We start from the raw sequence: 18,633 nt of genomic DNA on the forward strand, positions 1-18,633 counted from the left end.
AGCTCTGCCCTTTATGTTATCTTATTTAAGTTTTTTTCCTCAACCAAATTATATGTAATCTCTAGTTAACTGAATTTATACTGTAAAGTTTTCATCGATATCTCATGATTTCACTAGATTCTGCTTGACATTAGTTTAACAGTTTACTCACTGAAGCCCTCCATGGACATTAAGTTGAAAATGTCATGTCATGCCCCCTTTATTAGAGCTTTATACAATTCAGATTGTTTCAAAGCAGCTTCAAAGAGGTAAATAACAGAATCAATGATGCAAACGTCATCAAAAATGAGACAAACTCAAACGAAAAAGTCATTTATTTGTGTCATTATTCAGTTCAGTGTTGAGTCAATCATTTTGAAATGATTTCCGTTTATAATCTCTAAAAAAAGCTTGATACGATCATTTACAGTTACTTGTTGGGAAACCCTGTTGTATCAGCGGTGTCATTGAGGGGGGGGTCTGAGTTTTCCGGAGCTGCTGAACTTCCTCCTGGAGCTGCAGGTTTTGTGCGGACAGGTGAACGGCGTCCTGGATGGTGTCTATGAGAAGAGCCCTGTACCTGCTCTCGGACGTCCTCCTCTGCTCCTCCAGGACCTCCCGAAACGCCCTGAACACCTGAACGCGTGCAGAACACAGGCCTGGCACTAGATGGCAGTATTCACATGGGAAATGTTGCTATTTAACTTGGGCACTATCCACAAGTTTCCGAGGGGCGCTCCTGTAAAAAATAAAGTGGGTGAAACTTCCGGTGACGCGGCGGAAGTAGCATTCCAATGGTATTTTGTGTGTTAGTTAGCAAAGAGGCTAGCTGTTTTTCGGAGAATTATTTTACTATTTAAAGACGCAAATCTTTATAAGAGATGTCGTTACGGAGCTCAGGGACAACATGTGCTGTTCGCGATTGTATGTATAACCGGATTAAACTAGTTCAGTGGCTTAAACGTGATTGTTTTGAACACAAGCTGAAAACGAAGTGATCCTGCCAGAGCCCGTCTCTGATCCTGCGAACGACAGTAGTTTCCATCACCTCCCAAAAGACGTCGAATCTTCCTGTGTACATTTGTTTAAATTCTTAATATTCTATAAACTCTCTCAGCATGTGATTGGCTGTTCGCTACTGATGTCACACCTAAACTCAGGATCAAAGCCTGTGTTGACAGAATACCAAATGTGCCAGTTAATGTATTCAAGTAGCACATTCATTTATAATTTTGAATAAACTCCAAAGCACAATAACTAAGTGTGTATTTTTTATTTTAATTGTTTGTCAGCTCACACAACTGTCTGTCACCATGCCTTGATGAGTATTGATTATTAATAATGTTATTATAATACACTGCGGAGGGTAAAGGTACTGTTATTTCATCCTCTTGAATTCGGTTGAGGTTGTGTTCCCACATCGTTAGCTAGTTTGGATCGCTATAACTTGAATGACTGTCAACTGTTGAATAAACTAGTATCAAGCATGTTAAGTCGCGCTTTGTTTACTTCCAACCGGAAGTCGCGCCCACTTTTGACGCAAGGCCTCATGGGGCGTAGGAAACTTGTGGATATTGAAACGTTAATTAGCTCGCCTAGTGTTCGCATTCAGAACAGGAAGAAGACAGAAATGAACTGTTTTCCAATCATTAAAGGGTTAGTTCACCCAAAAATTAAAATTATGTCATTAATGACTAACCCTCTTGTCGTCCCAACACACGTCAGCCGCGTCAGCGTCACGGAACGCGGATCCACAACAGAACCGGAAGACAATACAATGATGAATAAAGCCGTAGTTTTTGTTATTTTTTTAACTGAAATTTATTTTCGATGCTTCAAAACATTGTAACTAACCCACTGATGTCACATGGACTACTTTGATGATGTCTTTATTTTCTTTCTGGACACGGAGAGTATACCGTATACATTTCCTATGGAGGGACAGAAAGCTCTCGGACTAAATCTAAAATATCTTAAACTGTGTTCTGAAGGTGAACGGAGTTCTGACGTGCTTGGGACGACACGAGGGTGAGTCATTAATGACATCATTTTTTTATTTTTGGGTGAACTAACCCTTAAAAAATCGTAATGGGCTGTTGTCACCTGTAGACTCTCCTCTCTGAGCTCATGGACCTCCTGCTGGTGGTGTTGGTTCTGCTCCTCCAGGTCCACATACGCTTGCTGGTTCTCCCTGCGCAGCGCCTCGATCTGAAGAACCAGGATGTGTCTCTCTCTGCGCAGGTACGACATCTCCCCCTCTACACCTACACCACTCACCTGCCGAGGGGATAGAGACAGTCACATGGTCCGAACGGCCCGTTGTTAAGAACGATCTTCTAGTTCAAGTGCTCTCACCTGCTCCTCTTGTAGTTCTCTCTCCATCTTCATCAGTTCATCCTCGATCAGTCTCTCGTGAGTCTCTCTCAGTCTCGTTCTGCGCTCCAGGAGTTTCTCATGAACCCCCTGAGAGACAAACACATTCACACATACATTAGGCCTACATCATACATTTTGGCGCAATATGGTAACACTTTACATTAAGGTCCCATTAGTTAACGTTAATGTATTTGATAAAATGACTGCTGGTTGAATGCTGGACTGTGTTATCAGGTATCATGAGCCTAAGTCCCTCCCCTTCCGGTCGACCACCATGGGACCTTATTTTGGAAAAATATTGCATGGTAGTCAATGGCGAGAGACAACAAATATTTTGATCTCGTTTGAATTGTGCCCTGAGTTACACATATGATGTTTGTCAATTTAAAAGATACATTTTAAAGTAAAGAAAGATGCAGTTTGATGTAAAACCGTTGAGGTATAAGACTGTGAAAATACGTAATTACAAAGACTACAAACCCCACAGGCGCACATTTTCTCTCAATGAATGAAGCTAACTTTACTGAGGCTAATGTCTGCCATTGTTTCTATAGTCTTACGTTATAATCGTAATGTTACGCCGTCATACCTGAGTGTTTTGTGCCAGACTGCAAACACACGAGCAGCGGATCTCACTCGTTGTTTCGCTTCCCGGGAGATGTAGTTCATAAAGCGATTTTCACATAAAACTAAATGTTATTCTTCTGTTTTATGACAAACTGTGATGTTTTTGACTTTCAGAATTATCTTTTAAATTGACAAACATCTTATGTGTGATTCAGGGCACAGTTCAGACGGAATAAAAAGATAAGTTGTCTCTCGCCATTGACTACCATTCATATTTTTTCCGAAATAAGGTCCCATGAGTCGGAAGCGAAGGGGCGGGACTTAGGCTCTCCTGATTGGCCACTCACCATGCTAGTGGCGTGTGATTGGTCGGATTCTTTGTGCGTCTCCTGTAATCTGATCTCCTCTTTTAGTTGTCTGATTCGGTTCATTCTCTCTTGATTCCTCTGAATGCTGGTCCTGCCTTCTGGAACCATCAGCATAATCATCAGTATCAGTTTATATTATAAACTCCATATTTTAAAATACAAAATATGATTTGCAGATAGTCCAAATGTATTCCTTTACAATAGATTCTAGTTGATTTTCTACTTTATTTCTTTAATCCCTTAATTTATAAATTTGTATAAGCAACTAAATCTAGCACTTGTTAATCATGGTTATGGTGATGAATATGTAACGTACCAGTAATATGCATCTCCATCTCCTGTCTGAGGAGCTCCTGCAGATCTGTCTTACTGTTTGCTGTCTCACACACACCTTCAGCTCTGCCTCCGTCAGCCACCTACAACATACACACACACTCATGGTATCAACTCTTATTTCACACTAAACGAGCAGTTATGTAGCAGATTTATCTTATTACTCTTTTGTTACTCACGGATGTGTCCATGTTCTTGTGTTGAGCTGCTCTAAACTGAATCTCTCTCTCTGTGTGTGTGTGTGTGTGTGTGTGTGTGTGTGTGTGTGTGTGTGTGTGTGTGTGAGGGAGAGAGAGAGAGAGAGACACTGTATGTGGTTGTGTTTCACTCTCTTGAAATATTCATTACTCCGTGTTCACTTTCACCTGTGTCTGTGTGGGACTGTTGAAATGTTGCATCCAGGGCATAATAACCCATTATTATATAAAGTTATAATAAAGAAAAATTGTTACTTCAGATAAAATACACATTAACTGAAATAAAATAAGATATTCAAAAACTTAAACCTGCTTTATTTCACCTATATCTGGCAAGGCAACATTTCTCATGTTTCATTTTAACTTGATGTACTAAAATAACTACTTATAAAGCGGAAAAATTAAGAAAAAAATATGAAAACTAAATTAAAAATAACAAAATGTGCAAAAGAATACTAGAACTTTAACACAACCATTCAAAATAACAATAAAAAGTATATTAAAACTGATTAAATTCATCTGTATGAGTCATAATCATCCGCTCAGTTTATTTTATTTCCTCACGTCACTTTGGTCATCTCTCATTTGCAAATGCAGCATTTTAAGGAACTTGTTTTTTAATCATGTTACTTGCATTAAACAGGGAAATGAAACTGTGTATTTCTGTTTTGAGAAAGAGAAGGAAGGCTGAGAGATTTAACCAGAAATCTATGTTTTAGCATCAGCTGAACTGAGCAAATCATTCGACAAATCAGTTTAACTGTATCCGTTTAGTGATTAGAGACATAACCAATGTGAACTTCAGGAGAACTGACTTATAAAACCGTCAAAACGCCTGAATCGCACAACAAGACCTCAGATATAATGAAAGAAATGATGTCAGGGAAGCAACTATATTGATTTACATATAATTATTATATATTATATATACTTTATAATATTGTATATTTATATATTAACAATTTATTATATTTAACTGAAAATATTAAATAAAAAACGTGTGTGTGGAGCATTACGCACGTTTTTATTTAATATTTTCAGTTTTAATTTAGTTTTGTCTTCAACTTTCCGTTTATTTTTATTCAAATATTATTTTTTTATTTTAATTAATCTTTATGTTAGCTAATTTTATAGTTATTGTATAATTAATTTAGCTTTAATTCAATTTTATTTCTATTTAGCTTTAATTCAATTTTATTGTATTTGTTCATCAACTTAAACACACACATACACACACATATATAGTTATTATTTTTTTAATAGGCTGTATTTTTATATTTTCATATATTTTATAATATATGAAGATTGTAACATATCAAACTCAGTTAGAACCCAGTTACGGGAGGTTTATTACAGTAATACTAATAAAGTGAGCAGACAACATCAGGTTTTCAGGCTAGTGGAGCGTGGACAGACGCAGCAGAGATGAATACATAACTCCGGTATTGACTCAGTCTCTTCAGTCTGATGAAGGAGGCTCTTCATACAGTGAGACAGTCTTTTCATCAACACACAGCCTTCAGCGTCCACACATCAGGACATAAACTGATCACGAAGAGAGAATCCTCAAGCACAGTTCTCAAATCAGAGGCAATATCTCTATTTATATCTATCTATCTCTATTATTCAGTGAAAATGATCTAAAAGAGGAAGGGAGTCAGACGGGATATTTAAAAACCCCTAAGCTTTATGTCTTTCACATTATTGTTCATTTACATCTCTATGTGCTGCTGATTTTTGAGGAAATCATATTGTTGCTCAAATGATTATTACATTGTTCAACATGCTGATTTATCTGAATCCAACACAGTCTCATGAAAGTGCGTATCTAGCCTGAATGTCATTTCTCATGAAATTTATATCCCAAAAACGTTTTTTTTAGGGCTGTGCAAAAATTAATTGTGGTTAATCGCATCCAAAATAAAAGTCTGTGTTTACATAATATATTTTTGTGTGCTGTAATTATTTTGTATATATAAATACACACACATGCATGTATATATTTAAGAAAATGTGTTATTCATATATAAAATATTTATATTTATATAATTTAGATTATGTATTTATATATATATATATATATATATATACAGAATTTAAGCGCAAATAATTCTTAAATATATACATGCATGCATAGGTATTTATACAAAATAATTATATACAGCACACACAAATATATTATGTAAACACAATAAATAAACACTTTTATTTTGGATGCGATTAATCGCAATTAATTTTTGCACAGCCCTAGTTTTTTTTTTTTTGTGTGCATGTTACAATGAAAACCCCTTGGATAGGTTTAGGGGGGAGTGTGTGCATATTACACGCCATAAAGTGCATATCATATGCAGGCATTCCACGCAAACACCATTTTGGGTGTATAAATGACACGAGAAATAACTTTCGTTGTATAGATGCACACTTTCATGAGATCAGGCTGCTTAATCTGATATTTAACATCATATATGCGATCTAAAAGGCACTTTATATACCCTTTCCTGCTATTTTAGTGTTTTGCAAAGATGTATTGTCTTATTTGATTACCATGTGTGATTTAGTTTGTTCAGATTATTGAGTATATTTTAACCTGTGGTTTCATGCTTTATGTGCACTATGTGATCTACTTTAATGCAGAGATCATTCAGACAGAACTGCACTTAAAAAATATTGTTGGTTTAACTTAAAATTTTAGGTTACTTACTTTTTTAAGTTGATTGAACTGGAAAAAGTGAGTTAATACAATGAAGGAGAATGATTTAATCATCAAAATATGTTATCTGAACTAAATAAATATTTAAGTTGATTTGACAAAAGAAAACATTTTGTGATTACTACACTGTAAAAAAAATATTGTTGGTTTAACTTAAAGTAAGTAACCTGGGTTGCCTTAAAATTTTAAGTTGATTGAACTGGAAAAAGTGAGTTAATACAATGAAGGAGATTAATTTAATCATCAGAAACTCAAAATAATAAGTTATCTCAACTAAATAAATTATTATGAAGTTGATTTGACAAAAGAAAATATGTTGTGATAACAAATCTTGAAAATATTTTTTTACAGTGTGAAAATATTCCTGTAGCAAATAATATACTTTCTTAAACCCTATTGTTGTTATTTTTTTATAGCATAAATAAATACATTTTATAGTCTTTAAATAAATAAACCGTCACCATTTCACAGATCACACACACACTCACATTTGGAAACAGCATGTGTTTATTAAGGCCTTTTATTTACACTCTTACAATCACTCTGATATATTCATCCGCCTCCAACAACATGCCTTGGGTTAAAAATTAAAACAAAGAGATGATATCACACAGAAAACTTACTATAGATATTATTAGAATAAGGGTTAGGCCAGCGTTAACATCTCTTAGAAATATCTTATACTTATGTGTATCTATATTGTGAACGCAGATAATTGCAGATCTTGAGTAGAAAGGTTATTCAATTATTTCCATTGAAGTACGTCCAAATGGACTGGTTGATTGGTCCTCAGGAGATGCAATAGGGACAGTTTTAAGATTTAAACTGTTCTTCTTTATTCCTGGAGAGAAGATGGTCCTGTTGTGGACGTTCTGCCTTTACTCTGGAGAGAGAGAGAGGGAGAGAGAGGGACATTAGTACTGGTATTTGAACACATTATCACTATATTAGTGTTTTGGGCAAAACGGTAAATTACACACACAGAGACTCACCCAAAATAGCAGCAGTCACTGTGATGAACCATCATTAGAGGAGTGCACAACACAGACAGAGAGAAGGATGTCAATAACATTTACATTACAGGTGATTGGCTAATGGATTCATTTTGATTGACTATTCGTATAGTTTATGTTCCACTGTTTGTTCACAGAACGTATTACTGTACTTTGCATTTAATTCAACTCTTTCATGGCAAATTATATTAGCAGACAATGTTGCTTTCCGGATTGAAATAAAGCTAAAATAAAATAATTATATAAATTATAATATTATATAAATATATATATAATATAATATAAATCTTAAGATGAAAAACTTCTAAAAATGTTAAAAAAGAATAATGACAAAAGCACACACCAAAATGTATAAAACTTGTAAAATCAAATGAAAATGTAAAATCAAAAGCCAATTGAGAATTAAATAAAATAATACTAAAATGAAAAAAACAGAGACCTGAGTGTTGTTATTGTTAACTGAAACAAAAAAAAAAAATCTTTATTTGAAATAAATCTGAAATATAAATATTGGATGAAAAACTTGATGACCATTAGAAATGTTGCCCTGGTGATGTACTGAAATAATTAAGCTGGAGTATTAAAATTACCAATAAAAATAAATTAAAGCTAAATTGAAATGTGTACACTAATAACAAATTAGAAAAGCACATACAAAATGAATAAAACAAACTAAAATTAAAAAAGAAAATGCATAATATAATAGAGCCCGACAGATAAAGGATTTTGAAGGCCAATACCGATACAAATATTTTACGTTTTGTCCGTTTTTATTTTATTTTTGGAAATATTCATTTATCGGCCATCATAGCTGCCGATACTGATAGTTTGGAAAATGCCAAATCGGTCTGGTTCTATAATATGTAAATAATTATAAAAATAAAAGTATAATCCACTATAAAAAAAAATATTGTTTGTATAACTTTAAATAAGTTTCCTTAATTTTAAGTTCATTGAAATGGAAAAATTGAGTTAATGCAATGAAGGAGATTAATCTAATCATCAGAAACTCAAAATATTATGTTATCTGAACTACATAAATTATCTAAGTTGATTTGACAAAACACAAAATGTTGTGATTTCAAATCATGAAAATATTTTTTTTTTACAGTGTATTTGAGTGAGTGCATATTTATTATTTTACTGTACTAGGTACTGGTTTCTCAAAGGATAACATTTCTATTTCCACACACCTGAGTCACACTGGGGTCGCCCACGCATGAGTGTGCCCTCGATCTGCTTGCCGTCTTTGTCCACACACCAGCAGTATCCGGTGCTGTGCCAGCACTGCATGGGCTTATAGTTGCCCTGCTCGTCACACTCAGGCTTGAAGAACCCGGGTCTCACATGCCGCTCAGAGTCCAGCTCACACTTGCTCTCCACCTCGACGGCTGCAGAGAGACACACGGGTCACGTGGAGATCTGCGTGAGGTGTGTGTGAGTGTGTGAATGTGTCTGTGTCTCACCTGACTGAGGTGTGGCCTTGATCTCCTCATCTGTGTTCATCAGCAGAGGAAGACTCCTCATTGGCAGGTTCATCCTCTTCGCCATCAGTTTACCACCTTGTGAATGAACATGAAGAATTACTTCAACAGTAATGGACTAGCGCTTGTGATACATATGTTGACAATGTGGACACAGGCGTTGTTACACAAGTAAATTAAGAAAAAAACATTTTTATTTATTTTTAATATTGTCAATTATGTGCATTTGTCATTTTTAAAACATTTTAATATATTCATATTGTTTTAGCTTTAATTCAATTTCATTTTTATAGTAATTTTAATACATTAACTTAACTTAAATTTTAATTTTTTCAGTCAGTTTATCTAATATTTTATTTCAGCTCAAATACCAAAAATGCTAATATGCTAATATATATATATATATATATATATATATATATATAATTTTTGATTAGATCAGAACTTATGTTTGTTAATATATAAATAGTGTAATATGTTATATTACTTTTATTTTTCATATTATTCTGTACTGATGGTGTTTTAGTTTTAGTTTTTAGTTTAATTAATATATTTTAGTTTTTTAATGTTTTTAATATTATTTTAAATAACTATAATATATATTTTAATATTGAATATTATTTATTTCTATTTAGCTTTAACATCAACGTAAACATATATTTATTTCAGTGAGTTGCAAAGGCAACAAGTTTTTCCATCCAATGTGTATATTTTATTTATTTCAGCTTTTTTACATATATAGTTACATATATTATATTTTTCAATATTTTCATAATGTTAAATAATGTAATATTTTACATTTATTTTTCACGTTATTTATTTATCTCTTGTGTTCTGTAAGTTGGCGTTTTTCAAATCTTGTATTTTAGCTTTTATTTTTATATTTTTGCTTTTATAGTTTTTATATTTAGTTTAAGTTTCGTAGGTTTTATGTGCTTTTTCATGTTCAAAATATTAAAATATATTAATATTTCTAATCGTTATATTAGTACGAAGTTCGTTGCGAAGGAAAGTTCTAAAATAGTCTAATATTTTTTATTTTCAATTACCAAAAATGCTGCCAACACATTACGATTATTATATTAGTTTATGATATATTAACATACATAAATAATGTATTATATTACATTACTTTACATTCATTTTTCCTATTATTTTTTAATTTCTCTCGTATGTTCTGTATGTCGGTGACCGTACCGTCCACTTGTCCGCTGCCCTCTCTCTGGTTTGTGAAAACTGGCTGCAGTTTCTACACAAAAGAATAAGAAAGAGATATTCAGAAGTGAATGAGCAAAACCCCAAGCAGCGATATCCACAAAAACTATCATGTGCACTTCTTCCTCACCAGGAGCGGAGAGCTCTTCTTCTTGTCAGTGGTCGAGTCAGACGTTTCCTCAGAGAAGTCCTTCAGCAGGGCCATGCTGTTCATGGGAAGGTGCATGGCTTTGGGAGCACCAGCTGACAGACCAAAGATGCCATTTAAACAAATATTTTAGAAAAGTGTGAGCCCTTTATTTAATGAGAACTGGCATTTATTGTATTTCTGTAAATGAATAGCTATAAAGCGATATACCTGATATCTTTCGGGTCAGCTCCGTCTTCAGCTTCTCCTGGCCGCTGGTCAGGGCACTGATGTGTTCCTTCTGACCCCAGACCATGTAAGCGGTCAGCGCCTGTCCAGCCAGCAGGAGACAGGCCAGGACCGTCAGTCCGGCCACCTTCAGGGCCTTTCCATTGGGGTTCCTGCAGACACACACACACACACACACATTAGGGGAGTTTCCACACACTGGCAGTCACTGCTGTGGGTGTTTATCTGTAATAACACCATCGTCTTTCTGACAAAAGTGTGTTCCCCTTCAAGTAAAAGGGAATCTTTCTATGATTCACGCTACTATTTTGAATAGTTTGAGATCCTGGGAATTTTGTTTGTGGGTGATTTCATTTGAATAGGGAGAAACAAATCCTGCTTCTATTTTTGGATTATTTCATTTAAGGTTAAAAATAAACTAAAAGTAAAATTCAGGACGACTGCGAATGAACAACAGTGAATGTACATTTCATTTAATTTGAAATAATCCTCTTTTGTAACTCACATTACATGTAAATCTATTAAACAAGACGACGGAGAATAAACAACAGTGATGCTTTAGTTAATCAGAACTAAAATTAAAACCATAAAAACATAATATTTTAGTTGCTTGAAATAAGTAACGTTAATTAAAATCCATTAATTTAAGTTGGAATGGCAGTGTTGTTTATTTATTTTTTTTAGTACTTCCTGAAAAAATAACTAAAACTGAAACTAGTTGTAAAAAAAACTAATATACATATGAACAAATTAATATATATATATATATATATATATATATATATATATATATATGCCTATAAATAAAATGTCCAAACTACTGCTAAAACTGCTAATTAAAATTTAAATGAATTTGACATGATTATGATATTATGTAATATGATTTGTTTGGGTATTTTATGAGCTATTAAAAAACAATCTTGTTTCAATCAATTAGTCAATTACATTTAGATTCACAGCGTCATATAAATTTAATTGAGACTATAAAGAATATAATTAAAAAAAAAATGTATTTGATATTTTTTAAATGTAGGCTACTAAACAATTAAAATTAAAACAATACAGTTCCTAAAATACAGAGTAAACATTCATAAAATTCCATTAAAAAATAAAATATTTAAATGTACATGTTATTGTCTCAACAGCTGATTTTTATAAAACTTTTCCATTATGTAAACAACCAATCAATAAAGGCAGCGCGCGTGACGTCACGGGTAGCGAGGCAGAGTTGTGTTCCCATCTTTCTGATTTCGCCTCTGTTTTGGGGAATTTTAAAGTAGGCTAAATCACTTAAGTAAGATATGTATCGAAATGAGTTTATACTTGTTGCGTAGTCAACCTTCTGAGCCACGGAATTATTATTTTTTTACTGATACATTAGCCTACATTGTCATTAATAAGCCTAATTAATACACATACAAAAAGCTACAGGAGTTTTGCATGCAAGAAAAAGTTCAACGGAGCATCAAAGCATGCATTCTTTAACATTTACCCTCATATTATAATTGTTATCATGCACTAATTTAATAATATAGCCTACTGAACATAACAACTTATTTGATTATGTCCCACAAACAAATACATAAACATCACCGTGTTGGTCCGCGGCTCAGGACGGTCTCTTGGCTCGGCACGCGCTGAATCAGCGCATCGTTCTGATGATCTTCCATCACTCTGCTGTGTCTAGTGTGTGTGAGTGAGTGAGCGTGTGTGTTTATTCCGAATGAAAGTCTTTGTGTCTTCCAGAAGGTTTTATGCACATCCGAAACCCGCTTTTCAGGATGTCTGTGGCGGAAAGCCCCTTATTCTACAGATGTGAACCTGAACCTGCTTCGGGCATCTTCACATCTGAAATGTGATTGGCTGATGAGAGCAGCGTCATTAGTTGATGGAGAGACTGAAACTTCAACTAATATAAGGCCATGAGAAAGTGCTTGATAAAAACAAAGCAACACAATATGAACATAAATATTCCATTTACATATTTTGGAGAAAAATTATCAAATATTTCAGAGAGGGATTATGACAATTTCTAATAATTCTGTTAAATCACTGTAAATATTATTAGATTAAATGCATTAATTATAGCATATATAATGTTATTACTATATTATTTTTGAAATTCATATTAATATATATACACTTTTAAAAAGTTGCCTTAAGTCTTTAAGTATAACTAAGTCATTTCAACTTATATTAGGCCTTGCATACATTAAATGTAAACTGCATGAGTCAAGTGTTATAGGCGAAGCAATGCAAGTTATTATAAAGTTTTATAACAGTCTCTGGGGGGCTATAAAGGAAACATTATGGTGAAATAAACACATAAACATCGTCGAATGTGAGTGAATTACTGCAGGTTCTGCCGAGATACAACTGATTCCTGTGTCCAGTTCCTCTGATTGGTCACTGCAGAACTAAACATTATGACATACAACTCTCCTTTTGCAGAAATATATTTCTAAAACACAGAACTGAGAAATAAAGAATCAAGTCCGCAAAACTCCACCATCCTTTCCAAGTAGAATTACAAACGTGAAGTGAAATCAGGGAGTATCTTCAAATCTGATTTATCAGAAATGTGTTGTGTTGTTGTGGAAGCCATGTTGTGTTGTGTCTTAAATGGTGTTTAAGCAAAAATAACACTATTAAATGATTTTTTGTTGCTGTAAAAATAATCACTGACGGTCATTTTTAGGTAATCTGTACATAATCAAATGATGAGATTTCCAAACACAGTTGAGTCAAATCTCAGTTTGAGGATAATTAAGCAGAGCACATGAAGGCTGACACATAAATCAAATTATCGATATTCACATACTCTTAAAATGCACACATTTTTTGCATAATAATTTTTTGCAAAATGTAATTAACTAAGTCATAGAACAGCCTACACATCTACGTACATACCTTATCCATCTGAATTAACCTTTTACTTTACAGCTTATATACATGCAGTAGCTTCTTAATTACATTCAATGTACATAATATTACACAGGGATAAGCTACATAAAATTAAGTGTATCAAGATTGTGCTTAAGTGTACTTCATGTGTACAGTACATGCCATAACCTTAAGTACACAATCTTGATACAGCAAAATCCCCAATGTTAAATTAACACTGAGAAGTGTGAATTATATATAATCATATATATATATATATATATATATATATAGGTAAGGCAAGGCATGGCAAAGCAAGTTTATTTATATAGCACATTTCATACACAATGGCAATTCAAAGTGCTTTACATGGAAGAAATTAAAATAATCAAAAGAAATCAGAATAATTAAAACAGTTTAGAATAAAAAAAATTCATAATAATAAAAATAAAATACAGTAAATAATTAAAACAATTTAGAATCAAAAATACAGTAACAGTCGGACGAACAGTGGCACAGTGCTCATTCAGTAAATGCAATCCATATAAATAAAAACAGTATATATAATTCACACACACTCATTGAACAGTGTTAAACGAACACTTAAGCAGTGTTAAAGTTAATGAGATAATTAAGTGAATAATTGAGTGATGATTGAGCATTATTTAAGACACCTGATGTACAGGTAGAATCTCTGAAGGAGAGAACTGTAAATTTTAAGTCACCATCATGGTGATCAGTGTTTGGTTTAGCTGAGCTCTTGACCTTTAATTCATTAACAGATTTTGTTTGGCTTCTGTATGTGAATTTTAACAGCCAGATTAACAAATAGAAAGGTGATCTGATGGTGTTGGTTGTGTTTTAACATAATCATTAATTGACCTAAAATCGCTGAACTCATAAGTTATATTTAAATAGTACTCTGGGAGGATCATTGATTAGTGAACCACATTCAAGTTAACCCTACTAAATTGTTCATCAAAGATTCTTGTTAATTAAAATGTTAATAGTGTGTTAGTATTAGTATTAATACTAAATCCGGATTAATGAAGGCCTCGACAGATCCTGTTCATCTCAGACAATGACATCATCACCGACCCGAACTTTCCCTCGCCGCTTCCTGTTCTGTTCTTCCTCGATGTCGGATCTCTCAGTTCCAATATTACACTGACAAAAACAAATAACTTCTTTGGCTATAGCTTTATAGGTTGCACGAAGAAGATGGACAGAATCAAACCCCACTAACTCCCCCCAGAATTAGTGGCAGGTTTTCACTGTGACCAAGTTCAAGCTCCCCCAATTTGTCAACATATCAAATTGACCCTGATAAATATTAACTGTAAAAATTATCCTACTCTTTTAGAGCCTAATTAAGTTTATATTAATGTAGATACATTCTACCATATAGCCAAATCCACTGTTAATTAGCTATTTCATATTCAATTTTTTTTTGTTATGTTCTGGCCGTCACGTGTGGTCTGCATTGGTAACATGTTGGGTGTTTATGCAAATGAGCTATGTAATTATATTATGCACCGTTTGTCCATGTTAACAAACAATAAAAAAAACAACTTGTAATACATTTTTTTGTTTGTCTTGATGTAAGTAATCAACTCAGTGATTTTCATGATGATGGGCTATCTAAAGGTTAAAATGTTGACCCTTTTCACATGAGAAAAAGAATGAATAGGCGAATGAATGGGATATATATATATATTTTTTTTTCTAAACGTTCCCCTAATGGGATTCTTCGGGGATTTTTTATTTCCTTACTCAGGACATATTGAGGACACGAAATCAGTTGAGTTTGCTTCTGTTGCAATTTGTTCAAGGTTGACCCCCATTTTGGCTTAAAGGTCCCCTGACATGAAATTTTCATTTTCTGAGGTTTTTTAACATTAATATGAGTTCCCCAGTCTGTATTTGGCCTGACTGGAGGACCATAAGCTCTAGTTTGGCACCAGATTGTATTATCGCACTCTGACCGCCAGTCGTCGCTCTATAACCCATGTATGTGTATGTTTGCCGTAAATGTGTGTGTTTGTCGCCCTCTATATAGCCGAATGCTTGTAAGGCGTCAGTTCAGCGCACATGTGTTTCAGTCAGCTGGTGTCTCTCTGAGCTCGAGACGCGGTCCGGACCGGAGGAGAACCGGAGTCACCGGACAGCCGAATTTACCGGAACACCGTGAGAACAGCGTCACAGGACGAGCGTCTCTCCGGGCGAGCGGTGAAGGAGCGACACTCGGACGCGTTCAGCAACGCTTCTTCTTCTGCTGTGTGTGAATCAGGTGAGAGAAAATCTGCTGCATATTCTGACACTAAACAACGGCCTTATATAAAGACAATCTGTGCATTAGACACACTACTGTACCAGTGATGGGTTCACACCGCACCCGTTGTTATGTTGTTTTGTAGTTTGGTGATTTTTAATGGATGTATGAAGTCAGTTCCCCTCAGATGTTTGTGTAACCCAAACAATACTTTGTGGCCCCTTTCTGTATTTGTGATGTATTTGGTAAATCTTGATGTTGATGTTTTACCCTAGTTCTGTAGCCTACATTCATGTGTCTTCAAACAGTCCTGATTGAATAACTCATCACATTATGGGTAAATACCTTTTTAGGGTTAATTGAACTGTGTGTGAAATGTGGTTACAGTAGATTCAGTGGACAATCACATTAAAGAAAAACTAATCATGTGATCATGTTTTTGTGTGTGTGTGTGTGTATTGAATCTAGTCTGTTCAGTCATAAATCAAACAGTCATAAATCAAACCCATGTGACATAGTTTCATGTCATTAGTAAGGCTTCTGGTATAAAAGTGCATCGTCCACAGCTTTCTTCATACTTGCGAGGGGAGAGTCTTTGAAGAAAAGTACACACTTTATAAAATTCGTTGTGAGGATGTTTAGCTCCACTCAGCTTGAAAGACTCTTGAATTATAATTAAATAATTTTAAAGGGTTAGTTCATCCAAAAATTAAAATTCTGTCATATTCTGTCAAAACTCGTGAGACTTTCGTTCATCTTTGGAAGACAAATAAAGATATTTTTGATGAAATCTAATAGCTATCAGTCCCTCCATTGACAGCAACGTCATTGCAACTTGCAAGGCCCAGAAAGGTAGTCAAAATATCATTAAAATAGTCAACAGTAAAATTATGAAGCGACGAGAGCGCAAAAGCGTCAGAACGCTGGCTCGCTATTGGCCAGGATCACACACATGACCAGCGTCAGCCAATAGTGAGCCTGCGTTCTGACATAGATCCCAGAAGCGCTGCACTGTTTGCACTACTTCAACAGTGTGGGAGAATGACTTGGATCCGAAGCGATTGTTGAATAAAGTTGTTATTTTAGGGGGTTGTGCACAAAATCGCTTCATAACATTACGGTTGAACTACTGTAATCACATTGACTAATTTGACAATGTTTTTACTACCTTTCTGGGCCTTGAAAGTTCAATGGAGGGACAGAAAGCTCTCAGATTTCATCAGAAATATCTTCATTTGTGTTCTGAAGGTGAACAAAAGTCTTACTGGTTTGGATTGACATGAGTAAATAATGACATAATTTACATTTTTTGGGTGAACTAACCCTTTAATCTGATCATATCAGCAGGTATGAGTAACCAATTACCATAACCATACTCAAATTCTTGATGGTTAGGTCGAGCGGTTGGTTTGGGTTTGGCTTCAGCTTCAGCAAATATCACCTCTGTATACACAACGAGTCTGTGAGATGTACTGGTTAATGTGTGTGTGTGTGTGTGTGTTTGCATGTGACCCATTAACTCCATCCTCTTCACAGCTGTCGTGTAGCGTAAAGTTTATTTTTAGCTGAACTGACGCCTGTTGTGTCTTTTCCTGATTTCTGGTGGTCTTCAGAGCTGATGTTTGGGATTATTGTCGATTCGGCTCTTTAGCTTTAGAAAGTCCTGATTGATTAGTTGATTGATTGTGTTTCCAGTGGCATCAGATTCAGGCTTAATTGAAATAAAACAGATATTGTGAAAAAATAAATAAAAATAAGGCTATAATTTGTATACATGCATGCATAGGTGTTTATATATACAAAATAATTATATACAGCAGCACACACAAATATATTATGTAAACACGATTAATGGATGCGATTAATCGCAATTAATTTTTGCACAGCCCTACTATTATTGTATTATTTTTCTTAGATACATCTGACTGTCTGTACAAGGAGTCACATGATCACTGACACAGAAATAGAGCACTGAAATGAATTTTTCATAACTTTATTTTTATTTTAAATTATTCAAACACACAGTCTGTTTCCTTTTATGATTTGTGTATTTCACAGTGATTTTTTTTTAAAATAATTTATTCAATTATTTTAGTAGTTATTTATTTGTATTATTTATTCATAATTTATCATTTTTATTTATTTATTTTAATTATATATTGATGATAAATCACATTAGACCTGGAAATTATTTTTTAAATTCTATTTTAAATCATAATTTTTATCAGAAAAATAAAATTGCTATTTTTTTTCATAAATTGTGCAGCCCTATTTTTTTTTTTTGTATTAAAATTAGGGCTGTGCAAAAAATAATTGCGATTAATTGCGTCCAAAATAAAAGTCTGTGTTTACATAATATATTTGTGTCACGCTGTATATAATTATTTTGTAAATACACACACATTCATGTATATATTTAAGAAAATGTGTTATTCATATATAAAATATTTATATTTATATAATATAGATTATGTATTTATATATATACAGAATTTAAGCGCAAATAGTTCTTAAATATATACATGCATGCATAGGTATTTATATATACAAAATAATTATATACAGCACACACAAATATATTATGTAAACACAGACTTTTATTTTGGATGCGATTAATCGCAATTAATTTTTGCACAGCCCTAATTAAAATGTTCAAAACCCCGTTTAAACTGACTGCAGTGTGCACAACGCCTACAAATTATTTTTTATTTAATTGCACAATTTTGGGGGGTTGGTAATTTAATGAATGACTTTGCGTGTAAATCATCATTGTTTTGTCTCCTCTTTTTGATAAAGTGGCCCATAACACAACCGTGTGTGTTCTGCCATCGCATGTCTTTGAGATAGAGATTCAGTGAAG

General features: G+C 33.8%; 3 protein-coding genes across 6 annotated transcripts in view; 1 reads left to right on the forward strand and 2 right to left on the reverse strand.

The window, feature by feature from the left end:
• Nucleotides 1–296: 296 nt before the first annotated feature.
• LOC120473220 (uncharacterized) lies at nt 297–3,869 on the reverse strand. Of its 4 annotated transcripts, none has more exons than XM_089135069.1 (6): nt 3,803–3,869; nt 3,607–3,706; nt 3,270–3,385; nt 2,335–2,442; nt 2,053–2,256; nt 297–615 (listed from the first exon to the last, which is right to left on the reverse strand). In XM_089135069.1, the coding sequence occupies exons 1-6, from the start codon at nt 3,812–3,814 to the stop codon at nt 400–402; spliced, it is 756 nt and encodes a 251-aa protein (XP_088991195.1). In that variant the 5' UTR covers nt 3,815–3,869; the 3' UTR covers nt 297–399. The 4 variants fall into 4 exon arrangements, with proteins under 4 accessions (XP_088991195.1, XP_039518869.2, XP_088991194.1 ...); XM_039662935.2 differs by having other exon boundaries at nt 2,083–2,256; nt 3,270–3,388; XM_089135068.1 differs by having other exon boundaries at nt 3,270–3,388.
• Nucleotides 3,870–7,019: 3,150 nt separating this feature from the next.
• On the reverse strand, nt 7,020–12,463 carry cd74a (CD74 molecule, major histocompatibility complex, class II invariant chain a). Its single transcript, XM_039663007.2, has 8 exons — nt 12,212–12,463; nt 10,601–10,770; nt 10,373–10,485; nt 10,225–10,276; nt 9,010–9,105; nt 8,737–8,934; nt 7,523–7,540; nt 7,020–7,413 (listed from the first exon to the last, which is right to left on the reverse strand). Exons 1-8 carry the CDS (start codon nt 12,286–12,288, stop codon nt 7,409–7,411), a joined length of 729 nt encoding a protein of 242 aa, XP_039518941.2. The 5' UTR covers nt 12,289–12,463; the 3' UTR covers nt 7,020–7,408.
• A 3,103-nt stretch (nt 12,464–15,566) lies between these two features.
• ndst1a (N-deacetylase/N-sulfotransferase (heparan glucosaminyl) 1a) overlaps nt 15,567–18,633 on the forward strand; it is a 36,351-nt gene continuing 33,284 nt past the window's right edge. The window contains exon 1 of the mRNA XM_039663086.2: nt 15,567–15,791. The gene's annotated coding sequence lies outside the window, so the exon portion shown is untranslated. The remainder of the gene's footprint in view (nt 15,792–18,633) is intronic.

The sequence above is a fragment of the Pimephales promelas genome, chromosome 9 (assembly GCF_988280905.1).
Source record: "Pimephales promelas chromosome 9, fPimPro1.hap1.1, whole genome shotgun sequence".
NCBI classification, from domain to species: Eukaryota; Metazoa; Chordata; class Actinopteri; order Cypriniformes; family Leuciscidae; genus Pimephales; species Pimephales promelas.

What these genes read in the sequence shown, in the direction of transcription:
- cd74a (XM_039663007.2), bottom strand. Translation starts at nt 12,288, where the DNA reads ATGGAAGATCATCAGAACGATGCGCTGATTCAGCGCGTGCCGAGCCAA. An exon ending in CTGAGCCGCGGACCAACACG is followed by an intron (nt 10,771 to 12,211) that starts GTGATGTTTATG and finishes GTGTGTCTGCAG; the next exon opens with GAACCCCAATGGAAAGGCCC. An exon ending in CAAGGCCACACCTCAGTCAG is followed by an intron (nt 8,935 to 9,009) that starts GTGAGACACAGA and finishes GTCTCTCTGCAG; the next exon opens with CCGTCGAGGTGGAGAGCAAG.
- LOC120473220 (XM_089135068.1), bottom strand. An exon ending in GATGGAGATGCATATTACTG is followed by an intron (nt 3,389 to 3,606) that starts GTACGTTACATA and finishes TGATGGTTCCAG; the next exon opens with AAGGCAGGACCAGCATTCAG. An exon ending in CCCATTACGATTTTTTAAGG is followed by an intron (nt 616 to 2,052) that starts GTTAGTTCACCC and finishes GCACGCGTTCAG; the next exon opens with GTGTTCAGGGCGTTTCGGGA.